The 27,970-nt window shown below is 53.6% G+C and overlaps 2 protein-coding genes and 1 non-coding gene across 7 annotated transcripts in view; 1 reads left to right on the forward strand and 2 right to left on the reverse strand.

Moving 5' to 3' along the window:
- Nucleotides 1–23: 23 nt before the first annotated feature.
- On the reverse strand, nt 24–27,716 carry Tecr (trans-2,3-enoyl-CoA reductase). Of its 3 annotated transcripts, none has more exons than XM_076847867.1 (13): nt 27,557–27,716; nt 2,873–2,923; nt 2,308–2,359; nt 1,885–1,929; nt 1,686–1,789; nt 1,493–1,608; nt 1,308–1,413; nt 1,125–1,197; nt 983–1,026; nt 852–909; nt 685–773; nt 343–388; nt 24–259 (listed from the first exon to the last, which is right to left on the reverse strand). In XM_076847867.1, the coding sequence occupies exons 1-13, from the start codon at nt 27,569–27,571 to the stop codon at nt 132–134; spliced, it is 927 nt and encodes a 308-aa protein (XP_076703982.1). In that variant the 5' UTR covers nt 27,572–27,716; the 3' UTR covers nt 24–131. The 3 variants fall into 3 exon arrangements, with proteins under 3 accessions (XP_076703982.1, XP_076703981.1, XP_076703980.1); XM_076847866.1 differs by lacking the exon at nt 27,557–27,716 and adding an exon at nt 4,271–4,372; XM_076847865.1 differs by lacking the exon at nt 27,557–27,716 and having other exon boundaries at nt 2,873–3,141.
- Nucleotides 5,059–27,970, forward strand: part of Dnajb1 (DnaJ heat shock protein family (Hsp40) member B1) — a 35,069-nt gene continuing 12,157 nt past the window's right edge. Inside the window, exons 1-3 of one of the 3 annotated variants that reach the window (XM_076847889.2) lie at nt 5,059–5,335; nt 11,637–11,769; nt 26,655–26,777. The gene's annotated coding sequence lies outside the window, so the exon portion shown is untranslated. Of the gene's footprint in view, nt 5,336–11,636; nt 11,770–26,654; nt 26,778–27,472; nt 27,536–27,970 lie in introns of those variants that run through there. The other 2 variants (XM_076847890.2, XM_076847891.2) reach the window with 2 other exon arrangements.
- On the reverse strand, nt 26,498–26,570 carry Trnav-cac (transfer RNA valine (anticodon CAC)). Its single transcript has one exon. It is a non-coding gene; the product is annotated as a tRNA-Val (tRNA).

Raw genomic sequence — 27,970 nt, forward strand, 5'->3', positions numbered from 1 at the left:
TAAAGGAACAGTCCAAGTCCAGCTGGGGCAGACAAGTTTTATTCCAGATGCAGAGCTACAGCCACCCCAGAATGACACTGGGGTGGGGATGAGACCCCTGCCTGACTGAGCCTGGGTGGAGGGGAAGTGGCTCAGAGCAAGAAGGGGATGATGGGCATGCGCAGGGGTGGGTAGTCGCGGAACTCCTTTAGGTAGCTGCGGTGCTTGCCCTTGGCCCAGATAGTCATCTGAGTGAAGCCCACCAAGGAAAAGAGGGCCACTGTGGGACAGAGCAGGGGGTGTCAAGATGGGGCTGCCCAGCAGGATGGCAGGATACCACCAAGGGAGGGGTGATGGGCTCACCTGGGAGACACTGTGTCATGATGGCAAAGCCAATCCAGGACCCCACCTGTGGGCAGCACAGGTGGAGGTGAGGGCAAGCAGGCGGGCCACACAGGCTGTTCTGCCACCTCCCCTCAACCCTCTTCAGAGACAGTGAGGACCAGACCAAGCTCCAATGTGGAGGGACCCCAGGTAAAGGAAGTGCTATAGGACAGGCCAGGCCACACGCCTCCCAGCCCCAGAATAGGAACAGCAGTCTCCATCTCCAGACCTCAAGCTTGAAGGCACCTTCCCCACCAGGCTGCCCCTCCACAAGGGACCCTAAACCCAGGAAGGAGTGGAGAGAAGAGGTCGGCCCCTCACCTCGTAGGTATAGTTGGGACAGGACACCAGCAGGAAGAGCCACGTGAAGGGGTTCTTGGTAGGGTACGGGATCTTCCTGGTCTTGGACCCTGGGGGACAGGACAAGAGGAGCAGGTGAGATTCTCCCACCTGACCCAACTACTCTCAAACCCCAGTAGACCACTCACCAGCTGGCCGCAGGTCCCGCAGAGCCATGTGGATGGAGAAGTTACCAAGCTGGCAGATCTGTTCGAGGAGGAGCAGGGTCAGCCCAGAGCCCCCAGGCCCCCCACCCCCCAGCACTGTCCAGACTCCTTACCACAAAGATGGCCAGCGCCAGTTTAACCTGCTGAGCTCCATAGGCTGAGGAGGAAGCAGGGAGGGGAGGCTGTGAGGGGAGGACACAGGGCTAGTGCCCCAAGGGCTCGCTCGAGGGTGGGGGTCAGGCTGAAGCCACTTACTGGGGGGCGTGTAGAGAGGGTGGTTGATGTAATAGGCCATCCACGCTGCGAAGCCCCAGTAGTAGGTGCAGTTCTGAAAGGAAGCGGGCAGGGATGGGCCGAGGGGTGAGTAACCGGGGACACAGGGCCAGACAGGTCTCCCAGGCGGACTCAGGGCCAGGAGGGTGAGTGGCGGGCGCCCACCTTGAAGATGTTGCGCAGGGGCATGGTGCCGTGGGAGAAGCGGTGCACGAACAGTGTCTCCAGCAGGCGCTTGACATAGTGCAGAGAGTGGCAGGTGCAGGCGAGGCTGGTGGGGAAGCAGGGGCTGGTCCAACAGGCCTCCTGTCCTTTGTCCTCCCCGCTCCCACCCACCTGACCCCACTCACTGCACCACTGTGTGCCGACTGGACGTGAAGTCATATTTGTGGCCATAGATGAAGGGCACCCGGAAGTAGAAGAGCAGGTAGATGAAAAGGGGCCCAGCATACTCGGTCAGGAAGACCTGAGGGCCCAGGGAGCAAAGTGAGTCTCCCGATGTGTCTGGTGGCAAAGGCGGCTGGTGGAGGGGCCAGGACTCACCGTCACCCAGCTGATCTGGGCCCCCAGATCCCGGAAGTAGAGCGTGGCTGTGGTACCCACAGGCAACTTCTGCAGCACATCCTCATCCTTCAGGGACTTGCCCTCTGCAGAGAGGTGGGCCAGGACTCAGGGGCTGCCCCAGCTTCTCCCACTGCCACCCGGAAGCCAGGAGGTGAGCCCAGCAGACAGCTGTACTCACTGGGGTCCAGGCGGAGGGACTGGCGGGCGGGGTACCACTGTGGATCTGTGGGGAGAATAGTGTTACAACCCTCAGCCTGGCAGGACCTAGCCTACAAGCTGCCCACCCACTGTGCCGGCTTCTCAGTGTTGCCGGGGGCTCAGGGACCCCCCAACTCCCAGGCAAGGCCTCTGAGCCTGTGTTGTTCCAGGACACAGGCCAGGATAGCACTGCCAGAGCGGGATTTTGTCCTTCCGAAAGCCAACAAGAGTACTCCTCCTGATGGCCACGCGGGGGCGCTGCTGCAGTCGAGCCCAGAGAGGCCTGGGCCATATGGAGGCATTTCTACAGGTCCTTGAGGGAGAAACACACAGGACATGGTCCCACCCAGAGGACCCTGCCCAAAGGAGTGGCCATGCTCGTTGTGGCACTCCTTGGACTCACGAGTCTTGGTGAAGAGGTTCTTAATCTCTGCAATGGTGGCCTGGGGCTCCACCTGGGGAAAGACCAGCAAGGAGGCATCAGCCCCCGGGGGAACCCAGACCCAGGATGGAGAGGGGTCAGGAGAAAGGACTGGGCCGTGGATACGGGCACAGGAGAGGAATGGGGTCCAGGCCCCCACCTACTGGTCAAGGCAGGTACAGCAAAGGCCCTGCCAGTGTGGACTCAGCAGGGGTCTCCAGTGCCACCAGGAAGCCAGGATGGCCCCCAGCCCAGCAAGGCCGACAAGGCAAGCGGGGCCTGCTCCCCTGCTGCCCCTCTCTGCCCAGGAATGATGAGGTCCAAACCCCTGCCCGGGGACTGGCCTCAGGGGAACAGGTCTCAGTGTAGAGGTTGCCTTGCTTCCTCCCCGAGCCAGGAGACCAGCTCCCAGGCACCCCAGGGGCCCCGACTGCCCACTCTGTCCCACACATCACAGCATTCCTCCTGTGCCCTCTGAAGGGAAGGGTGAGGGAAAGGGCTGGAAGGAGCTGGGGCCTGTGGCTTGTCACGGGCACTGCGGTCGTACCTTGTCCAGGAAACACAGCTTCTCTCTTGTCTTTGCATCTAGAATCTCCACCTCAAAAAAGAGAACAGCCTTTTTAGGTTTCTTGGTTGTCTTGGGAGGTGCAGGCCGGGGGAAGCCGTTGAGGCCAGGGCTCAGTCCCTGGCTGGCCTCCCGGGCCACCAGGCTCAAGCTGATATCCATACTGCCCGCCACCAGCCCGGCTGCTCCGCTCTGCCCACCCAGGCTGTTGCCACCCCAGCTGCCGGCCGTCAGCCCCCACCACAGACCTCCCCACGAGGAGCAACTCTGGGCCGGGCTGGCGCGATCAAATTCTGCCGCGATGCTGGAAGAGAGCCCGCGCCTGCCCTGGCTCTGCCGGCTTGTGTGCCAGATGTAACCCGAGTGGCACCAGAGCCACAGCACAGCTAAATATAAAACTGTCCCAGACTGAGCCCACCAAGGAGTCATGCCACAGTCCCCTTACGGCAGGGGCAAGGGGGTCCTGAGGGCAGCCCCTAGGAACCAGGTTGTCCTGAAGGAGGCTTTGCCGTGTACACAGTCCCCCAACAGCACCAGGGCAGCCAAGGCAATCCTAGAGGCAGACGCCCGTCAGCCCCTCCCTGACCTGAGCAGAGTAGGGGCCTCCGGCCAGTGGCCAGAAGAGGGTGAGAAGCCGGCCCAGGCCCCAGCACCCAACTCAGGCATAAGCAGTTCACTGCGCTTGGAGAAACCCCAGCTATTTTGAGAATCCGTGAGATAGATCATCCATTTCCCCTTCTGAGCTGTAAAAGACACTCGGATTATTTTCCTTGTGCATTTGTGTTCCCAGGAAGGTGACAGATTCCACAGTTATTGGTGCAGAAAGCCTCTCTCTAACTGGAAACGACCCGGAACAGGAAGTTGCAGGCAAGTTACAAGGTCCCGACCCCCTGCCTCCCAGCCTCCCTCTCCACCCATTCCTCACCAGTTCCCCCCAAGCCTTGCTCAAGGCCACCGGTGGGTAGTCTTCCCAGGGTTCAGCCAGCACACCCTCATCCAGGCCGGAAGCTCACACACAGCCTGGTGCAGAGGGGCTGCCCTGGACAGGAGGGAGCACCAGGGACAGCAGGTCAGAGAAGGCTGCTGGAGCTGGGGTGGGCAGTGCCCAGACTGGTCAGGAAAGACCTGAAATGCCCCAGGGGGTGGGCGCAGGTCCCACTGTAAAGTCATGGTGATCAGAGCTAGAGGTCACCCTGAGCTGGCCCCTGCCGGCCCCTGCTGTGGACCCTCCCCACTCAGAGCTCCAAGGCCCCCGGTTACTTGCTGCCTCAGAAAAATGGACTAGACACACTGCTGCAGGACCAGAGGCCCATAGCAGGCCCATCAGGGCCTCTGAGGGGTCATCCACCCACCCAGAGCCCACCTGAGGAAGGGGCTCACCTCACACACTCCTGACCACAGTGGCAGGGACAGTGCACACTGTGAGCTATATCCAGCCCTGCCCTGCAGCCCAAGTGCCCTGGGCATGGCACATCCCTGTGCCTCAGCTCAGGGACAGGCAGGGTTTCCTGGGCCAGGGCACAGGAAGCACCAACATGTCTGACAGACGGGAAGCAGCCATGACAATGGGTCCTGGGGACGGGAATGAGAGGTCCCCCAGGAGGCAGCCCTGCCTAGTAAGGCAGCATGGTGACAAAGGGCAGCAGCCTGTGTTCATATCCTGGCTTCCGGCTGACCAGCAGGTCCAAGCAGCACATGGGCCAGCCTACCCGTCCCCAACATGCCTACCCCACGGCCTGGACCTGAGGGGAGGAGGGGACAGAGCCCAGGAAGTCCTGGCCAGTGCTGCCTAGTTGAACCGCATCAGAGACATCACCTGCTATCATCTCTGGGCTCTGCTTAGTCCTGTGGCCTTGGGGGGCAGGTTACTGAACCCCCACAGGGACAAAAATGGCCAGAGAGAGCAGCTGGCATATGGAGAGGCCTAAAAAAGGGAGCTGGTCATACCCCTCGGGGCCCACCAGAGACACGAGGAGAGGACGGCACTGGCAAGGGCTGGAATGGCAGGGCGCAAGCGGGCACAGCGCCGGCCCCGTGGCTGCAGGTATATTAATAGTTCCTGGGCCCCTGGCGGGCAGTGCCCACATGCCTTCAAGCCGGTGTGGCCCACAGGAGAGCGGCACAGTGTCCACCAGGACAGGAGGTCTCCGAGTTCCTGCTGAACCACTCAACAGCTTAAAATACAACCAGCCCCTCTCCCTGCAGGCCAGCTGCCGGGGGAGGGCTGAAACCCTACCTCTCCCCCCCACCCCCACCCCCGGCACCAGACCACAGCCTCGGAGGGGGGGCACCAGCCAGGCTGTTGGGACCCCAGCTGGCTGCTGGGAAAGGAAGCCAGGTGGCAGGAGGGGGCAGCTGGGAGAGGGGCCACAGCCACCGCAGCCACAGCAGCAGCGCCCAAGCCGGTGCTCGGCACCCAAAGGAGCTGCCACACTACACAGAGAGGTAAGCCAGAGCCACAGGGCAGCACCCAGTGCTGGCCAGGGTGGGAGCTGCCCCAGTTCAGAGCCACCATAGCACGATCCGACCTCAAGGGATGGCTGTGGCTTTGCATGTCCTGCCCGCACGCCCACGCCCAGCAGCCATCTTCTCCCAGAAAGAGAATGGGAGGTTCTGGTGGGTGCGGGGGACACACACACATACACACACACAGGGACGACCGCCTCTACACTCTTTACAGGAGGGGGGTCGGGCTGGTAAAAGCAGCCAGACACCGAGTTCCATATGCATGTGAAATGCTCAGGGTAGACAGACAGCAGACTGGGGTGGCCGGGGCTGGGGTAGGTGGGCATGACTGCCCAGGGCTACCTGGTCCCCTCCTGGGGTGATGAAAAGGTTGTGGAACCAGGCAGCGGTGGTGGCTACACTGCACTGAGAACGCACTGAATGCTACTGGACTCTGCATTTTTTCTTGAGACTGGGTCTCACTGTTGTCCAGGTTGGCCCCAAACTCAGGAGAAAGTCTCGCCTCAGCCTCCCAAGGGCTGGGACCACAGGCACGCACCCCACTGCACCCAGCTTGGATCCTACGCTTGTAAATGGTTCATTTTATTTTATGTGAATTTCACTTCAACAAAGAACTTTTTTTGTTGCTGAGACTGGAAGCCAGGCTCAGCAGCTCCACTTGACCGACCCGTAGGCAGCTGCAACATTTATTTTTTCCACAGAGGGTAACAAACTGGTCACACCTACCCATCAAAATGAGAGGCCCCCACCCTCTACCCTGAAATGAGGCCTAATATGGGGAGCTCACCTCACTCTTCCCATCCCCCACCCCACTCACATGGCCTGCCCAGGCCTGAGGCCACCCTGGGGTGGTGGTTCCCTAAGGGGCACAGGGCACAGGTGTCTGCTGAGCAGGGCCCCAGGCAGAGGATCCTGAGCACAGAGAGGCTCCAGGCTCAGACCCAGCCCTGGGGGGCAGCAGGGAGAGGAGGGAGACATTCCACGGATAGACAGGGACACAGGGAGGTTGCGAGGGGGGTCACTGACAAGATCCCCACTCTGATGGCAGGCAGGGGGTGTGGCCCTGTGGTGGCAGGCACAATGGACAGGCAGAGGGCAAGGACGAGGGCAGGAGCCCTGGCATGGGATGCAGGAGTGTAGCTCTGTGATGACAGTTCCACTAGCCTGGGAGGCATTCTCACCCAGAGGCCCCAGATTCCAGGAGCCAGCCAACAGTATCCCGTGCTCCCACAAGGTCAGGGCATGGCCAAGGGCTGGCTTGGGGGGGCTGAAGCCCACCCTGCAGCTGTGTGGTGAGGTAGGTGCAGTAAAGAGAGGCTCCCATCTTCCACGCGCTTGTTATGAGCTAGCACCGGTGCCTAGAGCCACCAAAGAAGCAGAGCTGCAGGACTGTCCCCATTTGGCACATGAGGAAACCAGAGTGGCAGAAAAGCACAGCAGTGAGTGAGATCACGGGAGGTGCAGGGTCTTTGTACTGGCCGTCCCTCTGCCTTAGCTCTGAACCAGACCCCAGGCTCCCACTCCACAGGACCTCAGAGAGCCTCTAGGCCTGGCCATCTGTTTACAGGACTGACCCCAGACATTTCCTAAATGTCTCCACTGAAGTGTGTGGAACTGCCCCCTCTGCACCCCACCCTCAGCCCGCCAAGCCCAGGCTCTTCCTCGGTTCCTCCTTCCCCATGCTGCAGAGGCACTGCCCAGCACCCTGCCCCAGGCACAGGAGCTGGCTTCTGAGCTCTGCAATCCTGTGGGGCCCAGCACTCTGGCTACCAGGCCCTCCTTCATCTGCAAAGTTTGCTGCCCCTACATGTCATCTCATAGGGTTATTTTAAAAATTATAGAGAAAACAGTATCCAAAAAACTACGTTAACATTTCCAATCTAGAATAAATCTTATTAAGAATAAATATTATTGGTCAGGTGCAGTAGTACATGCCTGTACTCCCAGCCACTCGGGAGGCTGAGGCAGGAGGATCATAAGTTCCAGGCCAGCCTCAGCCACTTAGCAAGACCCTGTCTCAAAATGAAAAGGACTGAGGGAGCGGGTGGTGGTAGAGTACTCCCGGGTGCAATCCCAGGGCCACAATAAATGGATAAATGAGTTCTAGCAAAACAATTGTGGCAGTTGCAAAAACAGCCAAGGCCCTGGCTGAGCACTCAGACCCTTTCTCCAGAAATCCTGACCATGGCTGTGAGGGGGCCCAAGGTCAGAGAGCTTACACCATGATGACCCACCCACCTAGTGGCCTCCAGTCTAAACCCTAATAACAGGACACCTGTGGGTGGGAGAGACTAAGCGGTGGCCGCCTGCAGAGGCTGAGGCACTCTTCACTGCCCCCTTGTGGCATGACTGGAAAGGTACCCACTGCAGCCAGCCCAAAGCCATCAAGGAGGTGGCTGGAGTGTAAAATGTCACAGAGTGAATTCTAACCCTGACTCTGCAACTGACCAGCCAGAGACCTTGGGAAGCCACCACCCGGCACTCATTTGCTCCTCCCTCCGTCCCCAATATCTCAGGCACAGCTCGTGGTCCTAGGACACAGCAGTGCACAAAGCCAAGCCCCTCCCTACCTTCATGGGGCTTGCACTCTAGTTAGGGAGGTGGGCAGAGGCAGACAACAGTGGCTTGACTTGTTTTGTCACCAAGAATAGTGGAGAATAACAGGCTGAGAGAGTGCACAAGAGCGAGGGGATGGGCATTTTAAACAGTGGTCAGGGAAGGCCTCCCTGGGAAAGGGTGCCGGAGCAAAGGCCAGTGGGAAGGGAGGAAACCGCCACGTGCAGCTGGGGGCCGGGGTGTCCAGGCAGAGGGAGCAGCAGTGCAGAGGCTGCAGGGCCGGGGAGTGAAAGGAAAGGGGCCTATCAGGAGTGAAAGGAAGCCAGCAGCCAGAGCAGAGCGCGCAGGGGAGGGAGGTGACAGGTGACGGGAACAGGCTGAGAAGGGCCATGGGCCTTGAGGGGGCCTTGGCTTCATGGGGGGGTGGGGCGCTGGGCAGGGTTCTCAAGCAGGAGAGGTGGCTTGACTCTTGTGTCAACAGCTGGCTGCTGCCAGAGGAGTAAATGGGAGCAGTGGGACAGACACTGGGAGGCCAGGGCGGGGTCGCAGGACCGCGGGCAGCAACCACCTGGGCAGGGCGACAGAGGTGCAAAGAGTGAGGTTTCTGACTCAACACCAGCAGGGAGCACAGGCCCTGCCAGGCCCAGGCTGAAGAGCCGAGTGAGTGACACCATGTGCCGCCCCAGCAGCAGCAGCCAGCAGGCAGGCCTCTCGGGCCAGGGTGTCCTCTTCACAGACAGCTGGGCTGGCGCTCCCCAGGCCCCTCCCTCTGTAAACAAGACGGGGTGGCCTTGCTGGCTGAGGAGCCCCCACCATGAGGCCAGACCCCCACCATGAGGCTGAGAGGCTGAGGGCCAGTGATGTCGTGGACCCCCGCCAGCCCATGAACCTGGAACTTCTGTGTGTCCTAAAACTCACCCAATGGTTGCAGTGGGGACAGCAGTCAAGACTGCCTCTGAGCCCAGACCACAGCAGACTCCCAGACTCTTCTCACCCATGCCATGGTGGCCCCAGGGAACAGGACAGGGGCCATCAGCTCCATTTCACAGACAAGGAAGCCAAGGTCCAAGGCTGAGGAGCGCAACCAGGTCACCTGGCAGTAAATGCCTCAGAGCCCCGACATTCTCATGTGCAAGGCCCCCACACTCCAGGCCTACCCTCTGGAGGCCCCACACGACGCTGGTCAGTACCCAGCACACACAGCCTTCAGACAGGCAGCTCCAGCAGGCTCTAGGGCCCTGACAGCCTGGCCAGCACCTGCCTGGACCGAGATGGTGTGCTCCCTGCTCTGTGCCAGCCTCTCAGAGCAACCAGGGCCCAGGCAAGTATACAGACAGTCCAAAAGGTCCTACCAGCCTGGGAAACAGGTCCTCACATGGGACACAAGGGCTGGTGCACCCTTGGGGACACTGCCCAGCCCCAGGGTGGAGGCCTGGCCTGAGCAGCACAGACACACCCCATCACCAAGGCAAAGAGGAGGTGTCACCTGACGCAGTCAGCATTTTCGGCTCCCTTCCCTTTTACTTTCCAGAAATATCAAGTCACAACCCTGATGCCAGGATGGCTGAAAAGACCCAGGGCCCAGCGGCCAGGAAGCCAACAGGCCACACCTGCTGGGACAGAAATACTTCCTTCCCTAGTGGCCTCAGCTGTGACCTCCTTTCTCCATGGTGCGGGAGTGGGGGAGTGGGTTGTGCCAGCCTCCCCCAGGGGCCATGTGGGAACAGAACATCACCCAGGGTGGGAAAGGTGGAGATGTGGACCTGGTCCTTGACCAAGCCACTCCCATCTGCCCTCTGCTAGCAAGATGAGGAGCCAGGGTCCAAAAGACCATGTCCATGCGGCTCTCAGATCTGGGGCCAGGGCCAGATGCAGAGGCAGAGTAGGCCCAGGGCCAGAAGAAACTGGGTTGCTGTCCCAACCTGGCAGAGGACCTGGCAAGCCGGCAGCACCTGCCTCAGAGGAGCTCAGCCGAGTGCTCACAAGCTCCTGAGCTGGTTGACGCAACCACTGAGATGTTAGAGGAGGGAGACACTGGACGGACATGGCAGGGACTTGGGGGCCCCTGGGCCACAAGCCCCCTGGGCATTCCCAGGTGCAGGAGGTGCTGGCCTACCCAGGGCAGCTCTGCCCAGGCTGCTTCATCCAGGCGCGCGGCGGCGGAGACTCACTCTCCCAGGCAGCACCTTCGCCCCTGCACTGTGCAAAGGCTGCGCCTGTGGGGCTCGCCCCGCCTCCCCCGGCTCTGGTGTCAAGGACTGGGACCCGCTGGGCAGGTCGAAAAACTGGGGCTTGAAAATAAGGTCAACTTAACCCAAGGCCAGCAGTGAGCAGTGCCAGCGCTGAGCCCGCCCCACAGGCCCACAGCCCCTACAGCCCCTGGCTGCCCACTGCCTCTCCCCTGATGAGAGGGCCGAATGCCCGCAGAGCACGGGAAGGACAGTCCCTAGACAACCAGAAGCCGGCTCACTGGCACAGCCTCAGACCCTGCTGTTTGGGAGCCTGGGGCAGGAGGATCCCTTGAGCCCAGGGGTTCAAGGTCATCACAGGAAGACCCCATCTAAAAGGGGCCGGGTGTCTCTGAGTGGTGGAGTGCTTGCCTCGCACACACCACGCACGGGGTCCACCCCCAGCACCACACACACACAAAATAAAACCCTGGATGTGTTCAAAGTAACCCCACCCCACTCACACACCAACCCCAGCTCACCACCTGCACGTGTTCGAGGACACTGCTGGGGACCCCGAGGGCTAAGCCTCTCTTCTTGGCACCAGGAACCCCCATGCCTCGGCCTCTGCCCACTCAGCCTGGCACAATCAGGCCATACCCAGAGCAGAAGGTCTGTCACCTCCTGACACCATCCAGAGGGACCTGGGTAGGATGGGACAATGCTTCCTGCAGGCTTCCCTGTCACAGACGAAGACAGCTAAGGCAGTGCTGCAGGGGGCAGTGTCAAGCGTCCTGCCTGAGCCTCTGCTCCTCCCTGGGGTAAACGGGAATGTCCCCAGGGGTTCCTACCTCTCAGGGATACTTGGGAATTAGAGACAACCGCTGTGACCAGTCAATGGCTCTAAGCCGCCTGTCAGGCTCACCCAGTCCAGACCTAGAGCTCAGATCAAACACCCGGAGCAGGCGTGGGAGGCGTGGCTTCAGAGCTCCCAGGATGGGGGGTGTGGCCCAGGGGTAGAGTGTGTTTCGCGTGCCTGAGGACGTCCATGCTCAGCACCAATAAATAAATAAATAAAAGTTTCCAGGGACAGATGGAGGTCCCTGTCCTTTGGACGAAGGGAAAGCCCATATCTCTGCTGATGGGCCTCAGTCCACCCCAGGCCATCCTTGTTCCCTGTCCTTCCGCCCACTCTCACCCAGTGAGACACCCAGCTCACTGGCACCAGGCTCATTAGACTGGCACTGTTAACCCACTTTAAAGGTAAGAGTCCAAGGTTCAGGGAACACAAGTCACCCGCCCGAGAACACACAGGCTACAAGTTCCAAGGGACAGAACCCATCTGCTTTTATTCCTTAGGACAGAATGCTTAGGACCGCACAGGCCAGAGCTCACCCCGAGAGCTATAGTCTGCACACCCCCTACTTCCTCGGCGTTCTGCCTGTCACTCTCCTTCCATGCCCCGGGCCCCTGGGGGCAGCCCAGAGCTGCACCCCGAACCCTACTGCCCTGTTGCAATGGTGACCACACATGGGTCTCTCTCCATCTCTGGGCAGGAAGGTGCAGTTAAGCCAGGAAGCTGGCAGAGGGCCAGAGACCCTGAGCTCTGCGGACATGCTGACCGGAGGAGCAGTTCATCCAGCTGACGCCCGCCGTGCCCACTGCTCCTGGCCCAAGGGCAGCAGGCAGGTGAGTCCACCCCCGAGCTCAGTGTGCCACTAGCCCCAGCTGGGATCCCCACAGCAGGCTTTATCCTCCCACTGGGCCCATCCTTAACACTGACTCCTGACCTGCTGATGCCTCATGCAGATGAAGAACACCCAGGCACTGTAAGGGCTCTGAGGACTCAGCTGTGGAAGGAGAGACAAAAGTCCTTGCCAAGGGCTGGGTGTGTGGCGTAGCAGCAGAGCACTCGCCTAGCATGTGCAAGGCCCCAGCACCACTTAAAAATATATACATATTCTTGCATATGTGGGGCTGCCATTTGACTAGACAATGAAATTAATATTTTTATACAATATATTAGAAGGTGACATGTGACAGGGAAAAAAACAAAAGGGGATGGGGAGTGGCTGGTGCACAGAACAGGTGCAGTTGTATACAAATTAATCAAGAAAGACCTTCCCAGGGGCCTTGAAGCCAAGGCCTGAAGGAATAAAGGAAAGACCTGTCAGTTGTCTAGGGAGAGCATCTCAGGGAGAACAACCTGTGCAAAGGCCCTGAGGTATAGCATGGTCAGTGTGCTGCAGCCTATGTGGCAGGGGGGAGTGCACAATGGGAGGTAGGAGGAGATGCCAACAGGGAGGTGAGGAGGACTTCAGCTTCCACTGAGTGAGGTGGGAAGCCAGGAAAGACTGTGGGCAGCGCAGGATGTGGCCTGATGACTTTTTCTCCTTTTTTTTTTTTTTTTTTTGGCAGGACTGGGGATTAAACCCAGGGTGCTTTACCACTGAGGCACATCCCCAGCCCCCTACCTTTTTCTTTTTTGAGACAGGGTCTTATTAAGTTGCCCAAATGGCCTCAAACTTGGGATTCCCCTGCCTGAGCCTGCGAGTCCCTGGGATCCCAGGTGTGCACCACCACTCCCACCCTGACTTGAGTCCCCAAAGGTTTCCCTTGGACTAAAAGGAATAAGGGTGGAAACGGGCCCAACTGGAAGTTGAGGAAACAACCCCAGAGTGGCCATGGCTTTCACGGTGCCTTTGTCCCCTTTGGAAGGCTGGCATTCTGTCTTTGTTGTGAAGCACTAGTACTAAGTTTTGTTTTGGTTTTGGTTTTGTATGTGTGTGTCTCCACAAATATCCCCCACGGAGGCAGGCATGGTGGCACACATGACTTGGGAGGCTGAGTCAGGAGAACTGCAAGTTCAAGGACAGCCTGGGCAAATGCAGCAAGACCTCCGCGAACCCCATTTCAAAAAACAAAAAACCCACAGATTTTAGACTAGATCTCAATTAAAGTCTTACAAATACATGTGTATGTTCTTAAAACTGCTCCTGGGCTGGATGGAGCTCAGTGGTAGAGCCGCCCAGCACAAAAAGACAAGGACACCTTTGACAAAGGGGTCGATGCCTTCCAGCCCCAGGCCATCTCTGTCCTCCTCCTATCTTCAAACAGCCCAAGCATGGCTTTTCTATGTTAAAATGGTTGTGGGGAAAGAAATCAAGGAATCCCATTTCATGATTCCTGAAAATGACATGAAATCTCACGTCAGTGTCCTTAAGCAAAGCCTTATTGAAAGTGGCTGTGCTCCTGGTGGCGCGTGGGTGGTCTTGTGCCACAATGGCAGAGTGGAGGAGGAGCTGCCGGGTCCCAGGCCCACAAAACCTGCAAAGCCTGGAGACTTACCGGCGGCCCTTTCCCGGCTTAGGCCTGGTGATGGGGTGAGGCTGATGAGCAGGGGTTCAATTCCAAGTGTTCTCAAGGCTAAGCCCAGGGATTTGCTGACTTTGGGACATAAGAGAAAAAAACAATTAAACAGCTTAGGGCACGGGTGACAGGGGGGCTGGAACTGCCGTTAAGCTGGCAGGATGGGTGTCTGGATGCAGGTGGGTGTCTGGAGTCAAGTTTGGGACATATTAAATCTGAAATGCCCACTAACCATCCAGCTGTCTGGGAGACTGGGGAGGAGGCGCAGTGGTCAGGCCCTGGCCCACCCTCCACCTGAATCACATGGATACATCTGCAAGTGACCAACTTATGCTCTGCATCATACTTTGTCATTTCACAAATGTTATGCAGGTTTTGGTGGTGGTGGTGTTGGACCCCTGGGCTCAAGTGATCCTCCTACTTCAGCCTCCTGAGGAGCCGGGGCTACAAGCATGGGTCCCCTCCCCCAGCTCCCCCAGCATTTCTTGTTCTGTTTATTTTTGGCTTTCGAAGAGTCTCTTTATTGCCCAGGCTGGCTCCAAACTCCTGGCTCAAGGGATCCTCCTGCCTTAACCTCCCATGTAGACAAGACTGTAGGAGCTCACCACCAAACACAGCAGACCCTCAACTTCTTTTTTAATTTTTTAGTTGCAATATCTTTATTTTGTTTGTTCTTTTGTTTATTTATTTTTATGCCATGCTGAGGATCAAACCCAGTGCTTCACATGTGCAAGGCAAGCGCTCTGCCACTGAGCCCCAGCCCCAGCCCAGACCCCCAACATTTTCAAGCTGGCGTCTAATATTTTTTACCTAAGCTTGATTAGTTAGCTTTTTTTTTTTGGTGGTGCTGCTGGGGATTGAACCCAAGGCCTTGTGCATGTGAGGCAAGCACTCTACCAAATGAGCTATGTCCCCATGTCCCCAGCCCATGAAGAGTTAGTTTTAAATGATGCAATTTCTGACCTATTGTAGATTACTGAAACTTTTATATCAAGGTTATGGGGCTCTATTTACAGTCTAAAATACTTCAGTAAGTGCATGACCTACTGTCTACAGTTGGAGGCAGTGGCACAGTCTCCTGTCCCACCTACTCAGGAGACTGTGCAGGGGCATCACTAGAACCCAGGAGTTCAAGGCCAGGGGCAACAGAGGAACTCTGCTGAGAAGGGGTGGGGAGAGACCAGGAGAGGGAGGGAGAGCATGGAACAAACTCTAACACTGGCTCGTTTTTTGCTGGAAGTTGAATTCTGCCCCCCTCCACGCAGCATCTAACCCTAATACATGCTTAGGTAGTTGTTACTAGTCTTCCTACCATATTGATAAAATTGAATTTTTTTTTTTTTAGGAGCTGGGGGTAGAACGCAGGGCCTCCTGCATGCTAGGCAAGTGCTCTACCACTGAGCTCCATCCTCAGCCCTGAAGTTTGATTTTTAAAACACATTTCAGGGCCCTAGGGCTCTATATGTACAAAGAAAAATCCTTTAAGTTATTGCTACAGTATCAGCATAGATCATAAATCAACAGCATAAATCTATAACAAATACTAATGAGTATCAAACCATAAACAGAAGGTTACAGTCACCACCTCTCCCAATGGGACCTTTCTTTCCCCATTAGTTAATATCCCTAAAATGAATATTTCTTTTTTTTAATATTTTTTTAGTTATAGATGGACACAATATCTTAATTTATTTACCTGAGGATTGAACCCAGTTCCTCACACGTGCAAGGCAGCACTCTACCACTGAGCTACAGCCCCAGCCCTGAGACGAAAATTTCTTATTACTAGAATGGGACAGGGTTCAGCATCACTTTTATTCTGCCATTTCTTTATTATTCTATTTTTTATTTATTTGTTTGTTTCTTCGGGCAGTGCTGGGATCCAACCCCAGGGTGCCACGCATGGGAGGTAAGCACACTCCCTTCCGCTCCAGCCCAGCCTGTTACTCTCTTTTTTAATATAAACACTAAGAAGTGGTGTTCACATAAAAAAGCAGATGGAAAATAGGATGAGTTTTGTTAGAGCAAAAACCATCCAATGCTACAAACCTCCTCTGCTTGTACCGATCTTCCAGCTGACTAGGTCATGAGCCCTGCAGCCCCCACTATTCTTCTTCTTTTTTTTTTTTTTTTTAAAGAGAGAGAAAGAGAATTTTTTTTAAAATATTTTGTTATTATTCTTTTTTTTTCTTTTCTTTTTTTTTTTAATATTTATTATTTAGTTTTTGGCAGACACAACATCTTCGTTTGTGGTGCTGAGGATCGAACCCGGGCTGCACGCATGCCAGGCAAGTGTGCTACCGCTTAAGCCACATCCCCAGCCCCCACTATTCTTCTGAAAGCTAAGACTTGTCACCACCTGAGGTGCAAAAGGATGCTCACTTCCTCACCACCCACTAGCTGGTCCCCAAGAGCCAAATAGCACAGTGGGCATTACCCAGCCAGGGTGGCCCTTCTGGGTCCCAACTCCTGATCGCCTCCCCAGGGTTCTGTGTAGCCCAGAGGAGCTCCAACCAAGTCCATCAAACTGTATTCAACACTGCGCGGCTCAGCCAGCCATGACCCAGTTTCCAATTCTCCTTGGGGATGGCAGGTTAAGGCTGGAAAACCCTCAGGGCCCAGGAAGCCACTTGCTTCCTCCACAGAGCCCAGATGCACTGCACCTGCAGCAGACACCACGCAGCACTCAGCAGTGTGCAGGGTGCCTGCACACCGCCAAAGCCTCTTCTACCAACTAGGCAGTCCTCATTCTTCATGTGCTCAGCAAACACTCCCTGGGCTCCTCAATGTGCTGGATCTGTCCTAGGTGCTGGGCTCAGCGATAATTAAGACTTGGTCCCCAGTCAGAAAAGGTCTGTGAGTGACTGCAAGATGACAGGCAGTGTTTTAGATGCTGGGATACTACAGGGAGTACAACATGCCCTGCCTCCTGAACTTGCTCACACTCAAGGGCAAAGCACCAATTACATACCACTAGGATACACCCAGTGCCATGAAGAAAGTAAGGTAGCCGGGCGCGGTGGTGCAAACCTATAATCCCAGCAGCTTGGGAGACTAAGGCAGGAGGATCACAAAGTCAAAGGCAGCCTCAGCAAATTAGTGAGGCCCTAAGCAACTCAGTGAGACCCTGTCTCTAAATAAAATATAAGAAAGGATTGGGGATGTGGCTCAGTGATTAAATGCCCCTGGGTTCAATGCCCAGTACCAATAATAATAATAATAATAATAATAATAATAATAATAATAATAATAAAATTCCAAGAGACATAAAAAAGTGTAGATGGCCCAGAGCGGGTGGTCAGGAAAAGCAGTGCAAGGGAAATGATGTCTGAGGCATGAGGGCCAGCACAAGACTCCTTAGGGATATGCAAAGGTCCTGAACATTCGGTGCTTGGCAGGTTCTCATCTGTAGTCAGGGGTCTGTAACTGACACACAATCACCGGTTCCACAAACACCCACTGAGACTGATCAGGGACCTGGCTGCAGTGCTCCATCAGAGGGTGCCTTACGTGGGTTAGGGGGAGCTTATGAAAAGGTGAAGATCTAGCTGAGACTTAATGGCAGAATTACCAGACAATCAGGGTGAGGTGGCGCACACCAGTAATTCCAGGAGCTCGGGAGGCTAAGGCGGAGGACCATTGCTCAGGCCAGCCTGGGCAATATGGAGAACTGCTGTCTCTAAATGAGAAATAAAGTCTGGAGATGTAGATCACCAGTAGAGTGTCTGAGCACAGGGACTCCCCACCCAGGCCCACTGCCAGCTGGGCACCCAGGTTAAACTCCATTCTCTGCAACAATTAGTATTCAAACCACATACAGCAGCCCTCTGTATCTGTGGTTCCACATCTGCAGAGTCGACCAACCATGGATCAAAAAACTTTTTGAAAACCACATCTAGGAGGCTGGGGTTGTGGCTCAGCAGTAGAGCACTTGCCTACCACACACAAGGCACTGTGTTCAATCCTCAGCACCACATAAAAATAAATAAAATAAAGGTATTGTGTCCAACTACAACTAAAAAGAAAACTTAAAAAAAAAAAAAAACATACACACACATCTGAAGCTGGGGCTGTAGCTCAGTGGCAAAGCACTTGCCTTGCATGTGTGAGGCACTGGGTTCAATTTTCAACACCCTATATAAGCAAATAAATAAATAAAGATCCATCAATAACTAATAAAAATATTTAAAACACACACACACACATATCTGGCCAGGTGTGGTGGCGCACACCTGTAATCCGAGTGGCTCAGGAGGCTGAGGCAGGAGGATGGCAAGCTCAAAGCCAGCCTCAGCAATGGTGAGGCACTAAGCAGCTCAGTGAGACCCTGTCTCTAAATAAAATACAAAATAGGGCTGGGGATGGGGCTCAGAGGTTGAGTGCTCTTGAGTTCCATCCCCAGTACCAAAAAAACAAAAACAAAACGCATCTGTACTGAACCCATCCAGTCTCTTCACTGATCCCTCAGCAGTACACTGTGACAGCCATCTGCATGGTGCCCTCGAGGACCTAAGTCTAGGGGAGGACTATGTCGATCCTCTGTAACTACAGCTGTCACTCTATAGAAGGGAGACCTTGAGCAGCCAGGGATTTTGGTGTCCTTGTTCTAGAGCCAATCCCCTGTGACACCAAGGGACATCAGTTCTCTTTTAGACTACATTTATGCCCCCAAAAGCGGCCACGTTCCCGCAGCCCTCCTCCCGAGAAGCACCAATGTGGCAGCTCTGCCCACCCAGCCCACCTCCTCCTCCCCTCCTGTGAGCAGTTTCTCCTCCCCCTGGCCCTGGGGGCTCCAGCCCTGTGAGCCCCCAAGCTGCAGCCTGTTCCCTGGTGTTCAAAAGCCAAACACCTGTGTCACCCTCCTCCCTCGACTTGGCAGGCCCACCCTGGGGACAGGCATCATTCCCATGCACCCCCCAAAAGGCTGCCCCAGGAGCCAGCACAAAGCCCTGAAGGCTTGAGGGCTGTCTTGAATGGCAGTGGGTTGTGCTTACATAAGGGCCTGGTTGGAGCAGAGACAGGGAGGGACGGGAGTATGCCAGCCTGGCACAGCTACTGAGGGCTTTATCCACAGTGGGACTAGGAAATGCTCAGGGCCCATATAGCTGTGGACAGGGGAGTCCCAATCCTCCCACAGAGCCCCTCACCATCTAGAGCCCCTCTCAGAATACGGAACAACTGCCCTCTATATTTCTATTACTAATTTATAAGGCGAGTACCCTTCCTCTCAGATTTAAAAATACAACCCCCTCTGATAGTTTAACTTTTAGGTCAAAGCAACAGAAAAAGGGATTTTATTTCCCCCCCACCTAGGTCCTCTGGGTAGCTACAAAGCCCTGCCAGCCAGCTTCATTTTTTTTTTTTTTTTAGTTGTCAATGGACTTTATTTATTTTTATGTGGTGCTGAGAATCAAACCCAGTGTCTCACACATGCTAGGCAAGTGCTCTACCACTGAGCCCCAACCACAGCCCCATCTTTTTTTTTTTTTTATTTTTCAGTTGTAGTTGGACACAATACCTTTCTTTCTTTCTTTCTTTCTTTCTTTATTTATTTATTTATTTTTATGTGGTGCTGAGGATGGAACCCAGGGCCCCACACGTGCTAGACAAGCACTCTACCGCTGAGCCACAGCCCCAACCCCTAGCTTCATCTCTTGACATGGGACACCCACAAAGCCTGGCTCTCAGACCTCTGTGCACACCACATGGTTCCCTCTGCCTAGAAGACTGTTCCCTCCCCTTCCCCAAGTACCTCGTCCTTCAGCTTAGATGAAACAGCCTGGAGGGCAGAGGCCTGGTTCCTCGTCCTGGTAACCCTTGCATGATTGGTGTAGAGAAAAAAAAGTGTGTGGAAGGAATCCAGGAACGGGTAAGTGATGGGACTGGCAAACAGGCAGAGCTCTGTGATAAGAACCCTGGCCAGCAAACCTGTATGGTGAGGGGTGGCCTAGGGCTGTGACAGCAGCTCCAGTGTCAGCAGGCCACAGAGGAAGGAGCAGGGAGCAACACAGCCAGGGCAAGGTGGGCCCACAGCATGTGGCCCCCTGTCAAGACCGCTAAGGACTGGCCACAGGCAGCCACAGCCCAAGGTGCGAGGCACAGGGCTCACCCAGGGGCTCACCCAGTCCCTAGTGCGGCCCCCACTTGCCCTGCAGCTCCAGGGAGCCTGACGCAGGGAGGAAACGCACTGGCTCTTGTCCCAGGCCAACACCGGGAGCCACAGAACAAGGCCCGGTCCCTGTGCTCACGGGCTCAGTCTGACTAGGTACCCCCCAAACGACGGGCCATGGAGGGCACGACTGGGAGCTGCTGGGACAAGGCGGTCCATGCTGCAGGCAGAGGGTCAGGAAGGCCTCTGGGGTGACACTGAAGCTGAGCAGCATGTGAAAACTGAGGGCGGAGCATCCAGGCCCAGCACGGCATGTGCCCAGGGCAGGAGCCTCGCTGTGGTGTCTGAACAATGGCAGTGTGGTGTCAAGTGGAACAGCAAGGGACAGATGAGGACGCCTCTGAGGGAGGGTTTGAGTGGGGGAGTGCGGAGATCCTCCCACTTGGTGGGAAAGGCCCTTAGGCTGCAGCCGGTGACAGCCTGGGGGGGGCAAGGACAGTGCTGAGGCGGCTGCACTGGGCATCGAGGTCGAGGTCCAGGTCGAATCCGAGGATCTGCTTCCTGGGGGTTCTTTGTTACAAGAAGTTAAAAGTGAGCTGAGTGAATTGTGGGTGCTTGTTTTCCCCTTTTTCAGTTCTAGGGATGAACCCCAGAGCCTCAGGCATGCTAAGCACAACTCTGCCACTGAGCCACCTCCCCAGCACCGCGTGAGGTTCAACTTTGCCAAGGGTCTACCCATGAGGAAGCAGAGCTGACCATCCCAAAATGTGACTTCCTGGTGAATGACAGTATGTCAAAACCGTTAAAATGGATCTGGACTTCTCCCTCCATCTCCTGGGCTAATTAGCTAGCATGAGTCCATCTCTTGGAAGCTAAGGAGCCCTGGGGACTAACAAGTTTTGAGGCTTTCAAGAGGGACTGAGTGTCCTCCCGAAGCATTCCAGGTGTCCTGGAATGCGGATCTGTTCTTACCCACATAACAATCTGTCCTTATCTGCCTAATGACAGACCTTCACTGGGTTCCAGGAAGCAGGCTGGGTACCTTATACTACCTTGTGGCCCACAGAAAAAAGTCTCTTTATCCTGGTTTCACAAGTGATAAAATTCTAGCAAGTTAGTAACTGTCCCAAGGATGGGCCACATGGCCTCCAAAGGCCAAGTCCCTCACCACCGACCTTGATTCCTTCTTGGTGTATGACCCCCTGGACCCCCCCACAGGGAACCCACTATGCAGCTGAGAGAATCCCAGCTCTGTCACTTACTAGCTGTGAGCAGGTTGTTTCACTTTCCTTTGCCTCAGTTTCCCCACCTGTCAAGTAGGAATAAGAACAGTACCTACTTCATATGTTTATTACAAAGATTAAAGCACTTAAAAAGGAGCTGGGGGTGTAGCTCAGTGGTAGAGGACTTGCCTAGCAGGTATGAAGTCCTGGGTTCCACCCACAGCCAGACACACCCAGACACACACACACACACACACACACACACACACGCAGTTAGGATAAGCATTAAGTATTATATTAGCCGTAGCTTTACTATGATTACTACTGTGCTCTGACTGCAGGGGAAAATGTCCCCAAATATAAAAGCATTCTCAGCTGTCACTGTCAATGTCAGCAAGAAGGCATTAAGAAACAGCCTGGGGCAGGGAACATAGCTCAGTTGGTAGAGTGCTTGCTTCACATGCACAAGGCCCTGGGTTCAATCCCCAGCACCACAAAAAAAAAAAAAAAACAACCAGTCTGGTGGGTCATGAGGTATACACCTATCATCCCAGCAACTCAGGAGGCTGAGGCAGGAGGACCGCAAGTTCAAAGCCAGCCACAGCAACTTAGCAAGGCCTTAAGCAACTTAGCAAGATCCTGTCTCTAAATAAAATGTAAAAAAAAGGACTGGGGATGTGGCTCAGTGGTTAGGTGGCCCTGGGTTCAATTGCTAGTTCCAAAAAAAAAGAAAAGAACTAGCCTGACCTTGATCAAGCCCAAGGTCTCTGGCCTTTCTTACCCAGCCAAGCCTGCTGGTGAAACCCAACAACTTTATCAGAGCCAAGATCCTTCCAAGCAGGCTCAGAGCTTCCTTTCTTTCTCCTCAGGAGCCAGTGAGTCAAGAGGCTCTGCTGGGCTCAGAGGGTCTCTATTCCTCATCAGTTAGGCTGAAATGATACCCAACTGATGCCCAAAACCTACCTCTCAGCCAAGCTTGGTGGCACATGCCTGTAATCCCAGCAACTCCTAAGAGGATCACAAGTTTGAGGCCAGCCTCAGCAACTTAGTGACACCCTGTCTCAAAATAAAAAAGGGCTGAAGAGCTGAGGACATAGCTCAGTGGCAGAGTGCCCCTGAACTCAATCCTACTGGAGAAAAGTAAATAAAACACCACTTACAGCCCCTCCTGCCCTCCTTCTCCACCTCGGCCCTGCCTCTTCCAGAGGCCTGGCTGCCTCCCGCCAGCGAACAGGTCTGCAGTATTTGTTAAAGGTCTGCTCTGTGGTTCCTGGCATGGTGCTGATGCTAGCCACCAGCTCCAGCTCACACCTGTGTGTCATCTTAGGGAGGAGGAAACTGGCTCCAGAGGTTAAAGGACCTGCTCGTGCACCTGGCACAGCCACACAGGACTGTAACTCCAGCTACTCAGGGAGGCCAAGCTGAGAACTTAGGGAGACCCTGCTCAAAATAAAAAATACAAACAGCTGGAGGTGAGGCCTACTATGTGTGAGGCCCTGGATTCAGTCCCTAGTGCTGCAAAAAATAAAAATAAAAAATAAGAGAAGGGTCTTAACCAAAAGAATCTGCCAACTGTTACCATCTGCTCATTACAAGAAGCTGAAAAGCCTGACACCCCCTCCCCACAAACATGGCCCTGGCCTAAGGCATGCTGGCATGGGCCAGGGTTCAAGCTCACCAGATCACGGCTCTCACCTCCAGGACTCAGGGCAGTCCTTCCAATTGAGGCCACCACAACCCACAACTCCCCACCCTCTGAAAAGAGAAGCTCTGAGCTTGGGAGCAGCACAGCCACCAGCCACCTCAGTGCAGCCTCCACAGAGAAGACAGTGACAGGAACAAAACTGGAGCCAGATAAGCCAAAGAGGAGGCTCAGCTCCACAGCTTCCTGACACTGTGACCTGGAGCAATCTGTAAAGCAGAAGCAGCGCAGGTTTCCACCTCATCAGGTGCTCACAGGCTCACGGACGGCAAGCTGCCACCACAGCAACCTCTTCCCCCTCTGTGGCCCAGGCTCTTCTACCCGCCGGGCACACAGACCTGGTCGGATCCCACGAGGAGACCTTGGGGAAGTTCCTCGCCTTTCTGGGCCTTAGGTTCCTTATGAACAAAGCGTACTTAAATCTCAGGGTCCTCAGAAGACACACTCAATGGGATCTGTCCTTGATATTATTTGCCAACAACAAAACAAAAGGACAGTCCGGTAGTGGGGGGGGGGGGGGGCTCAACAGATATTTACATTTTACTTCAGATTCCTTAAAAAAAACAAATGAGTTAAAGCTCCCCCACTACTTTCTGCCCAAATAAGCAACAGCCCCTCTAACTGCTATGCTATGACCGTGAATTTATAAATTATTACAATTTATGCTTTTTTTATATATGACCATAAAGAATAGAAATCTCATTTGGTAGGATTTTAATTTTGGGGGGAGGGTATGGATGAATTCAAGGGCACCTGGCCACTGAGCCACATCCCCTGTCCTATTTTGTATTTAGAGACAGGGTCTCACTGAGTTGCTTAGCACCTCGCTTTTTTTTTTTCCCACAAAAAAATAAAAAATAAGAGAAAGGTCTCAACCAGGAGAATCTGCCAACTGAGTTACCATCTGCTCAGTACAAGAAGCTAAAAAGCCTGAGACACCCCCCCCCCCAACAAACTGTGATCCTGGTAGGAGGCATGCTAGCATCGGAGGGGTGTTCAAAGCTCACCAGATCACAGCTCTCCAGGCCCAATGCTGCTCTCAACTCCAGGACTCCAGGACTTGTGAGCTGGAGATCCTCCTGCCTCAGCCTCCTGAGCCACTGGGATTACAGGCAGGCACCACCATGCCCCGAGGGATTTTAAATTTTTTAAGTTTACAGGATCTTGGGCTGAGTGTGTATCTCAGTGGTAGAGTACTTGCCTAGCACGTGTGAGGTCTTAGATTCAACCCCCAGCAAATATACACACACACACATTTATATTTATAGGATCTTTTGCGACTTGCTTTTTTCCCATTCAACATGAAAACATGATGTTTGGGGATTTATTAAAGGATTGTGTACTTTCAGGATTTTCTTCTTAAAATGGATGTGCACAGCAGTTGAAATGGATGAACCTCTTCCTTTACACATAACCTTTATACATAGACATATTACATATGTCTAGCCATTTCATAATGTTCTGCTGCTGCTTTCACAATCAAGTGAGCTTCAACCACAGAAAGGCATAGAGAGGTTAATTAATCTGAGTCAAATAACTAATTAACACAATGCCAGGATTCAGCCCCAGGTCTGTCCAAAGTGCACACACCTTTGACACCATTATGTACAAGTTGTCTACTTTCTCCTTAACTGTCACCTTCCTACCCAATTTTCTGACTCCAAACAATTGCCCCTTGACCAGAACTCTGCTTCTAGAACTTTCATACTTATTCTCATGGAGAAAATTAAAGCAAGAACTTGCCTGAGGTAAGATATTAAACTGGTCTAGGATGACTTGCAAGATGGGTACCAAAAGCACTACCCTTGTCAGGAGATGGAAGATTCTAAATAAGGGCTTCCTAGCCTCCAGGTCCTGGGCTGCAGGAAATGGATGGTGACCTGAGCTCCCACAGGCTAAAGATGGATTGATTTTCCCAGGAATTTATAGGCTCATTTGTCAGATGCAACATCTGTTTTTCTAGCTGCTACTGGGATCATCTTTGCCTGTAGTGGTGAAAAACAGCAATAAAAAAAAAAATTCCCATAGCCTAGGATAAGCAGTTCTCACCCGTGCTCTGACCCCAAATAATCCCAAGGTCGGCTCTGCCTTTCCAAGGAGCTGGCTGCAGCTAAGGCCCAAGGGTGACCTGTGCCACGAGCTTCATCTCAACTAGGCCACACAAGGAACATTTTTTTCCCTCCTAGATGAGATTGGCCAGTGATACGAAATTTAGCAAAACAGCCAGGTATGGTGAGCACACCTGTAATGCCAGCAACTCAGGAAGCTGAGGCAGGAGGATGGGAAGTCCCAAGCCTACCTCGGCAACTTAGTGAGGCCTTAAGAAACTTAGCAAGACCCTGTCTCAAAATAAAAACAGGCTGGGGATGTGGCTGAGTGGTTAAGAAAGAAGAAATTTAGCAAACCAGCTACCAATCTCTCCTCCAGTTGAGTCACTAACTGCCATGCATCAAATCCTAACCTGACACAGACTAGCTATATGACAGTGAAGGAGTCCTGCACTCTGCTGAGCATCACTTCTATCACATGTACACAGCACTCCGGAGGTGTAGCTTAATGGTAGAGTGCTTGCCCAGCACACGAGGCGAGGGGTTCCATCCCCAGTACCACAAACAGTAAAAAATAAATTACACTTCACATTCTCCAAGGTCTCTCCAGGGGCCAACCTGTCAGTGGGCTGGAGGATGAAGGACAGACTTAGTCCCAGGCAGAAATATATTCTTTCACGTGGAAAACTGAAACCTCTTCTCAAACTGTTAAGTATGAGTGAAAGCCTCTCCTCTATTTTCATTGCTGTGAAGAAACACTGGGCTGCAAGACAGCAGCTCCTCAGAAACCTGTCTAGCTATCACCTCAGTAGGCATTGGGCAATGTTGACAGAGAATGATAACAAGAACAACTGCCCCTCACCAGGTCGCTGATTTTTGTTTTGCTGGGGAATGAAAACAAGGGTCCTCCTGGCAGAGGAAAGTTTAAGTAGAGTCTAACATGTTTTCAAGTTCAATCTATGTGCTCAAGCTGCACCCAGCTTCCTGGAAAAAAAGTGCCCAAGCATCCTGACAGACCTGCTTTAGCAGATTCCCATCTGCGTTTTTCCTACTGAACATGGCTTTTTCTCCTGGGTTAGACAGAGGGTTTGAGAGGGGAACCCACATGAGAAGAACTTTATTCTGGAATCCTAAACATGAATAGGGCATAAGAGATTATCCACTCCTACCTCTTTGTTCTTGACATCATGTCAAAAATGAGGATTTCAATCAAAGGTTCCAAAGGATACTGGGCAAATTACCAAAAATAATAATAAAGGGAATGGGTAGAGGTAGTGATATCCAATTTGTATAAAAAACAAAAAGGGCAGATGTAATAGAGCATGCCTATAATCCCAGAGACTCAGGAGACTGAGGTAGGGGGATCAAAAGTTCAAAGTCAGCCTCAGAAACCCAGCAAGACCCTGTCTCAAAATCAAAAACAAAGAAGGCTGTGGATGTGGCTCAGTGGTCAAGTGGTTCAATTCCCGGTAGCAAAAAGAAAACAACAATAAAAAAAGATCTCTTCTTCTTATTCGAGGTTCATAGAGACAAGAATAGTGGGTGCCAGAGGCTGGGGGAGCAGGGAATAGGGACTTATTGTTAATGGGTACAGAGTTTCAATCTTTTTTTTTTTTAATATTTATTTATTTATTTATTTTAGTTTTCAGTGGACACAACATCTTTGTTTGTATGTGGTGCTGAGATCGAACTCGGGCTGCATGCATGCCAGGCGAGCTCCCTACGGCTTGAGCCACATCCCCAGCCAGAGTTTCAATCTTGAAAATAAAAAGAGTTTGGGAGATAGCTCACAGGGGCAGCTGCACAATAATGTGAATGTACTTGATACCACTGAACTGTATACTTAAAAAGGTTGAGGGTAAATTTTATCACAATTTTAACATGAGGAGGAGGGAGAACAAGAAATCTCTCAATTTGATACTTTTCATTTAACAATTTGTAACTAAACATCTTTTTTCCTTTGTTTTGGTGGTACTGGGGATTGAACCCAGGGCCTTGTGCATGTGAGGCAAGCACTCTACTAACTGAGCTATATCCCCAGCTTCATTTAACAATTTGTATGGCAATTTGTAGCAAGGATCTATGACCCTGAACTCCTGATTTCTTCTGTTTGCATTTACTAGCTGGAGATCTTTGGACAAGTCACTTCTGAGACTTTCTTCTTCTACATAAGTGGGGAAAATGATCTTCTACCTCATAGGACTGTGAGGATGAGAACAATGTAACAGAATCTCACTAGCACAAGAGTAAGAAGCACTTGCAAAATTATTCTTCCTATGATGCATAATACTGTAGTTTATTATTTATAATTACTTAAGTCAGCAATAAATTATTAATATATTATCAGCTAGATCGATAAACACATCAGACGATTCATTTTAAGAGAAAAAGAAACTTAAAATTAAGAGTCAGATGACTTGGGCTTCAAGAGCGGCTGCGGGCATAAGATTTCTCCTTGGTGACAAGCAGGGATTGTCAGAAATGATCTCTTAGGTCACCAGAAAGTCCGATCTGCTTTGCTGCTCGGCAGGAACGGGCCATGGAGTTGCATCTCCCTCACTGCCTAGGCTCTTAGGGAACTTGCCGGGTGAAGGATGGGGTCCAAGGTCATACAAGAGAGGACTGATTGCAGAGCCCCTTCCTGAACCCCAGGCGGTAGCACGGTGCAAGGTTTGGGCGAGACTCCGGGATTGAAAGCAAGGGTTCGCCACCTTCGCTCTTCCCTGGACAAACTCTAGAACTCGGCCCGCTGGCGAAGCTTCAAGGAAGCTTTTCCCACGCCCTATAGAGACCCCAAGAGAAGGCACCCCCAAAACAGCCTGGGTTGCAGATTTATAAATACCATCCCCGCACATGCGCTCTGGGTTTTACGAGAAGCCTCGGTCGCAGCGCTCGCCCACTGCGCCTGCGCGTCCGTCCGGCTCTCTCCGAGGCACCAGGCAAGAAAGCGGGGATACCGTGGTCCCGCAAAGCAGAAAAAAGAATAGGTCTACGGGGCAGTTCGGTACGTTTCCTCGTTTCTTACCTCATAATGCTTCATGGTTCCCTCACAGTGTGGCTCCTGCTTCTACTACTGCGGATGCGGCTGTCTATCTCCGCGAAACACAGAACACAGCCCCTCACACGCTCGCGACCGCGGCGCGGGACTGCGGCTCCTCAGCCGCCCCGCCCTTCCCTGCCGCGCGCGCCCTGTCCACCAATCAGTGAGGAGGGAGCCCACTGTCGCCCCCACCTCTCAGCCACAGTCGGAGCGAAAACCAGACACTCGTACCACAGGCCTGGCCAATCAGCTTGCGGGACCCACTGAGGCGGGGCGGAGCAAGGGCAGGAGTGGCTAAAAGAAGGGGCTTGGCCACCCACCAATCAAAAGAGAGTGACGGCGCCGCGCGCGCCCTTGACCCGCCCCTTGGTGGCGTAGCTGTGGAAACCGAGCGAAGCG

The sequence above is a fragment of the Callospermophilus lateralis genome, chromosome 1 (assembly GCF_048772815.1).
Source record: "Callospermophilus lateralis isolate mCalLat2 chromosome 1, mCalLat2.hap1, whole genome shotgun sequence".
In the NCBI taxonomy this organism is placed as follows: Eukaryota; Metazoa; Chordata; class Mammalia; order Rodentia; family Sciuridae; genus Callospermophilus; species Callospermophilus lateralis.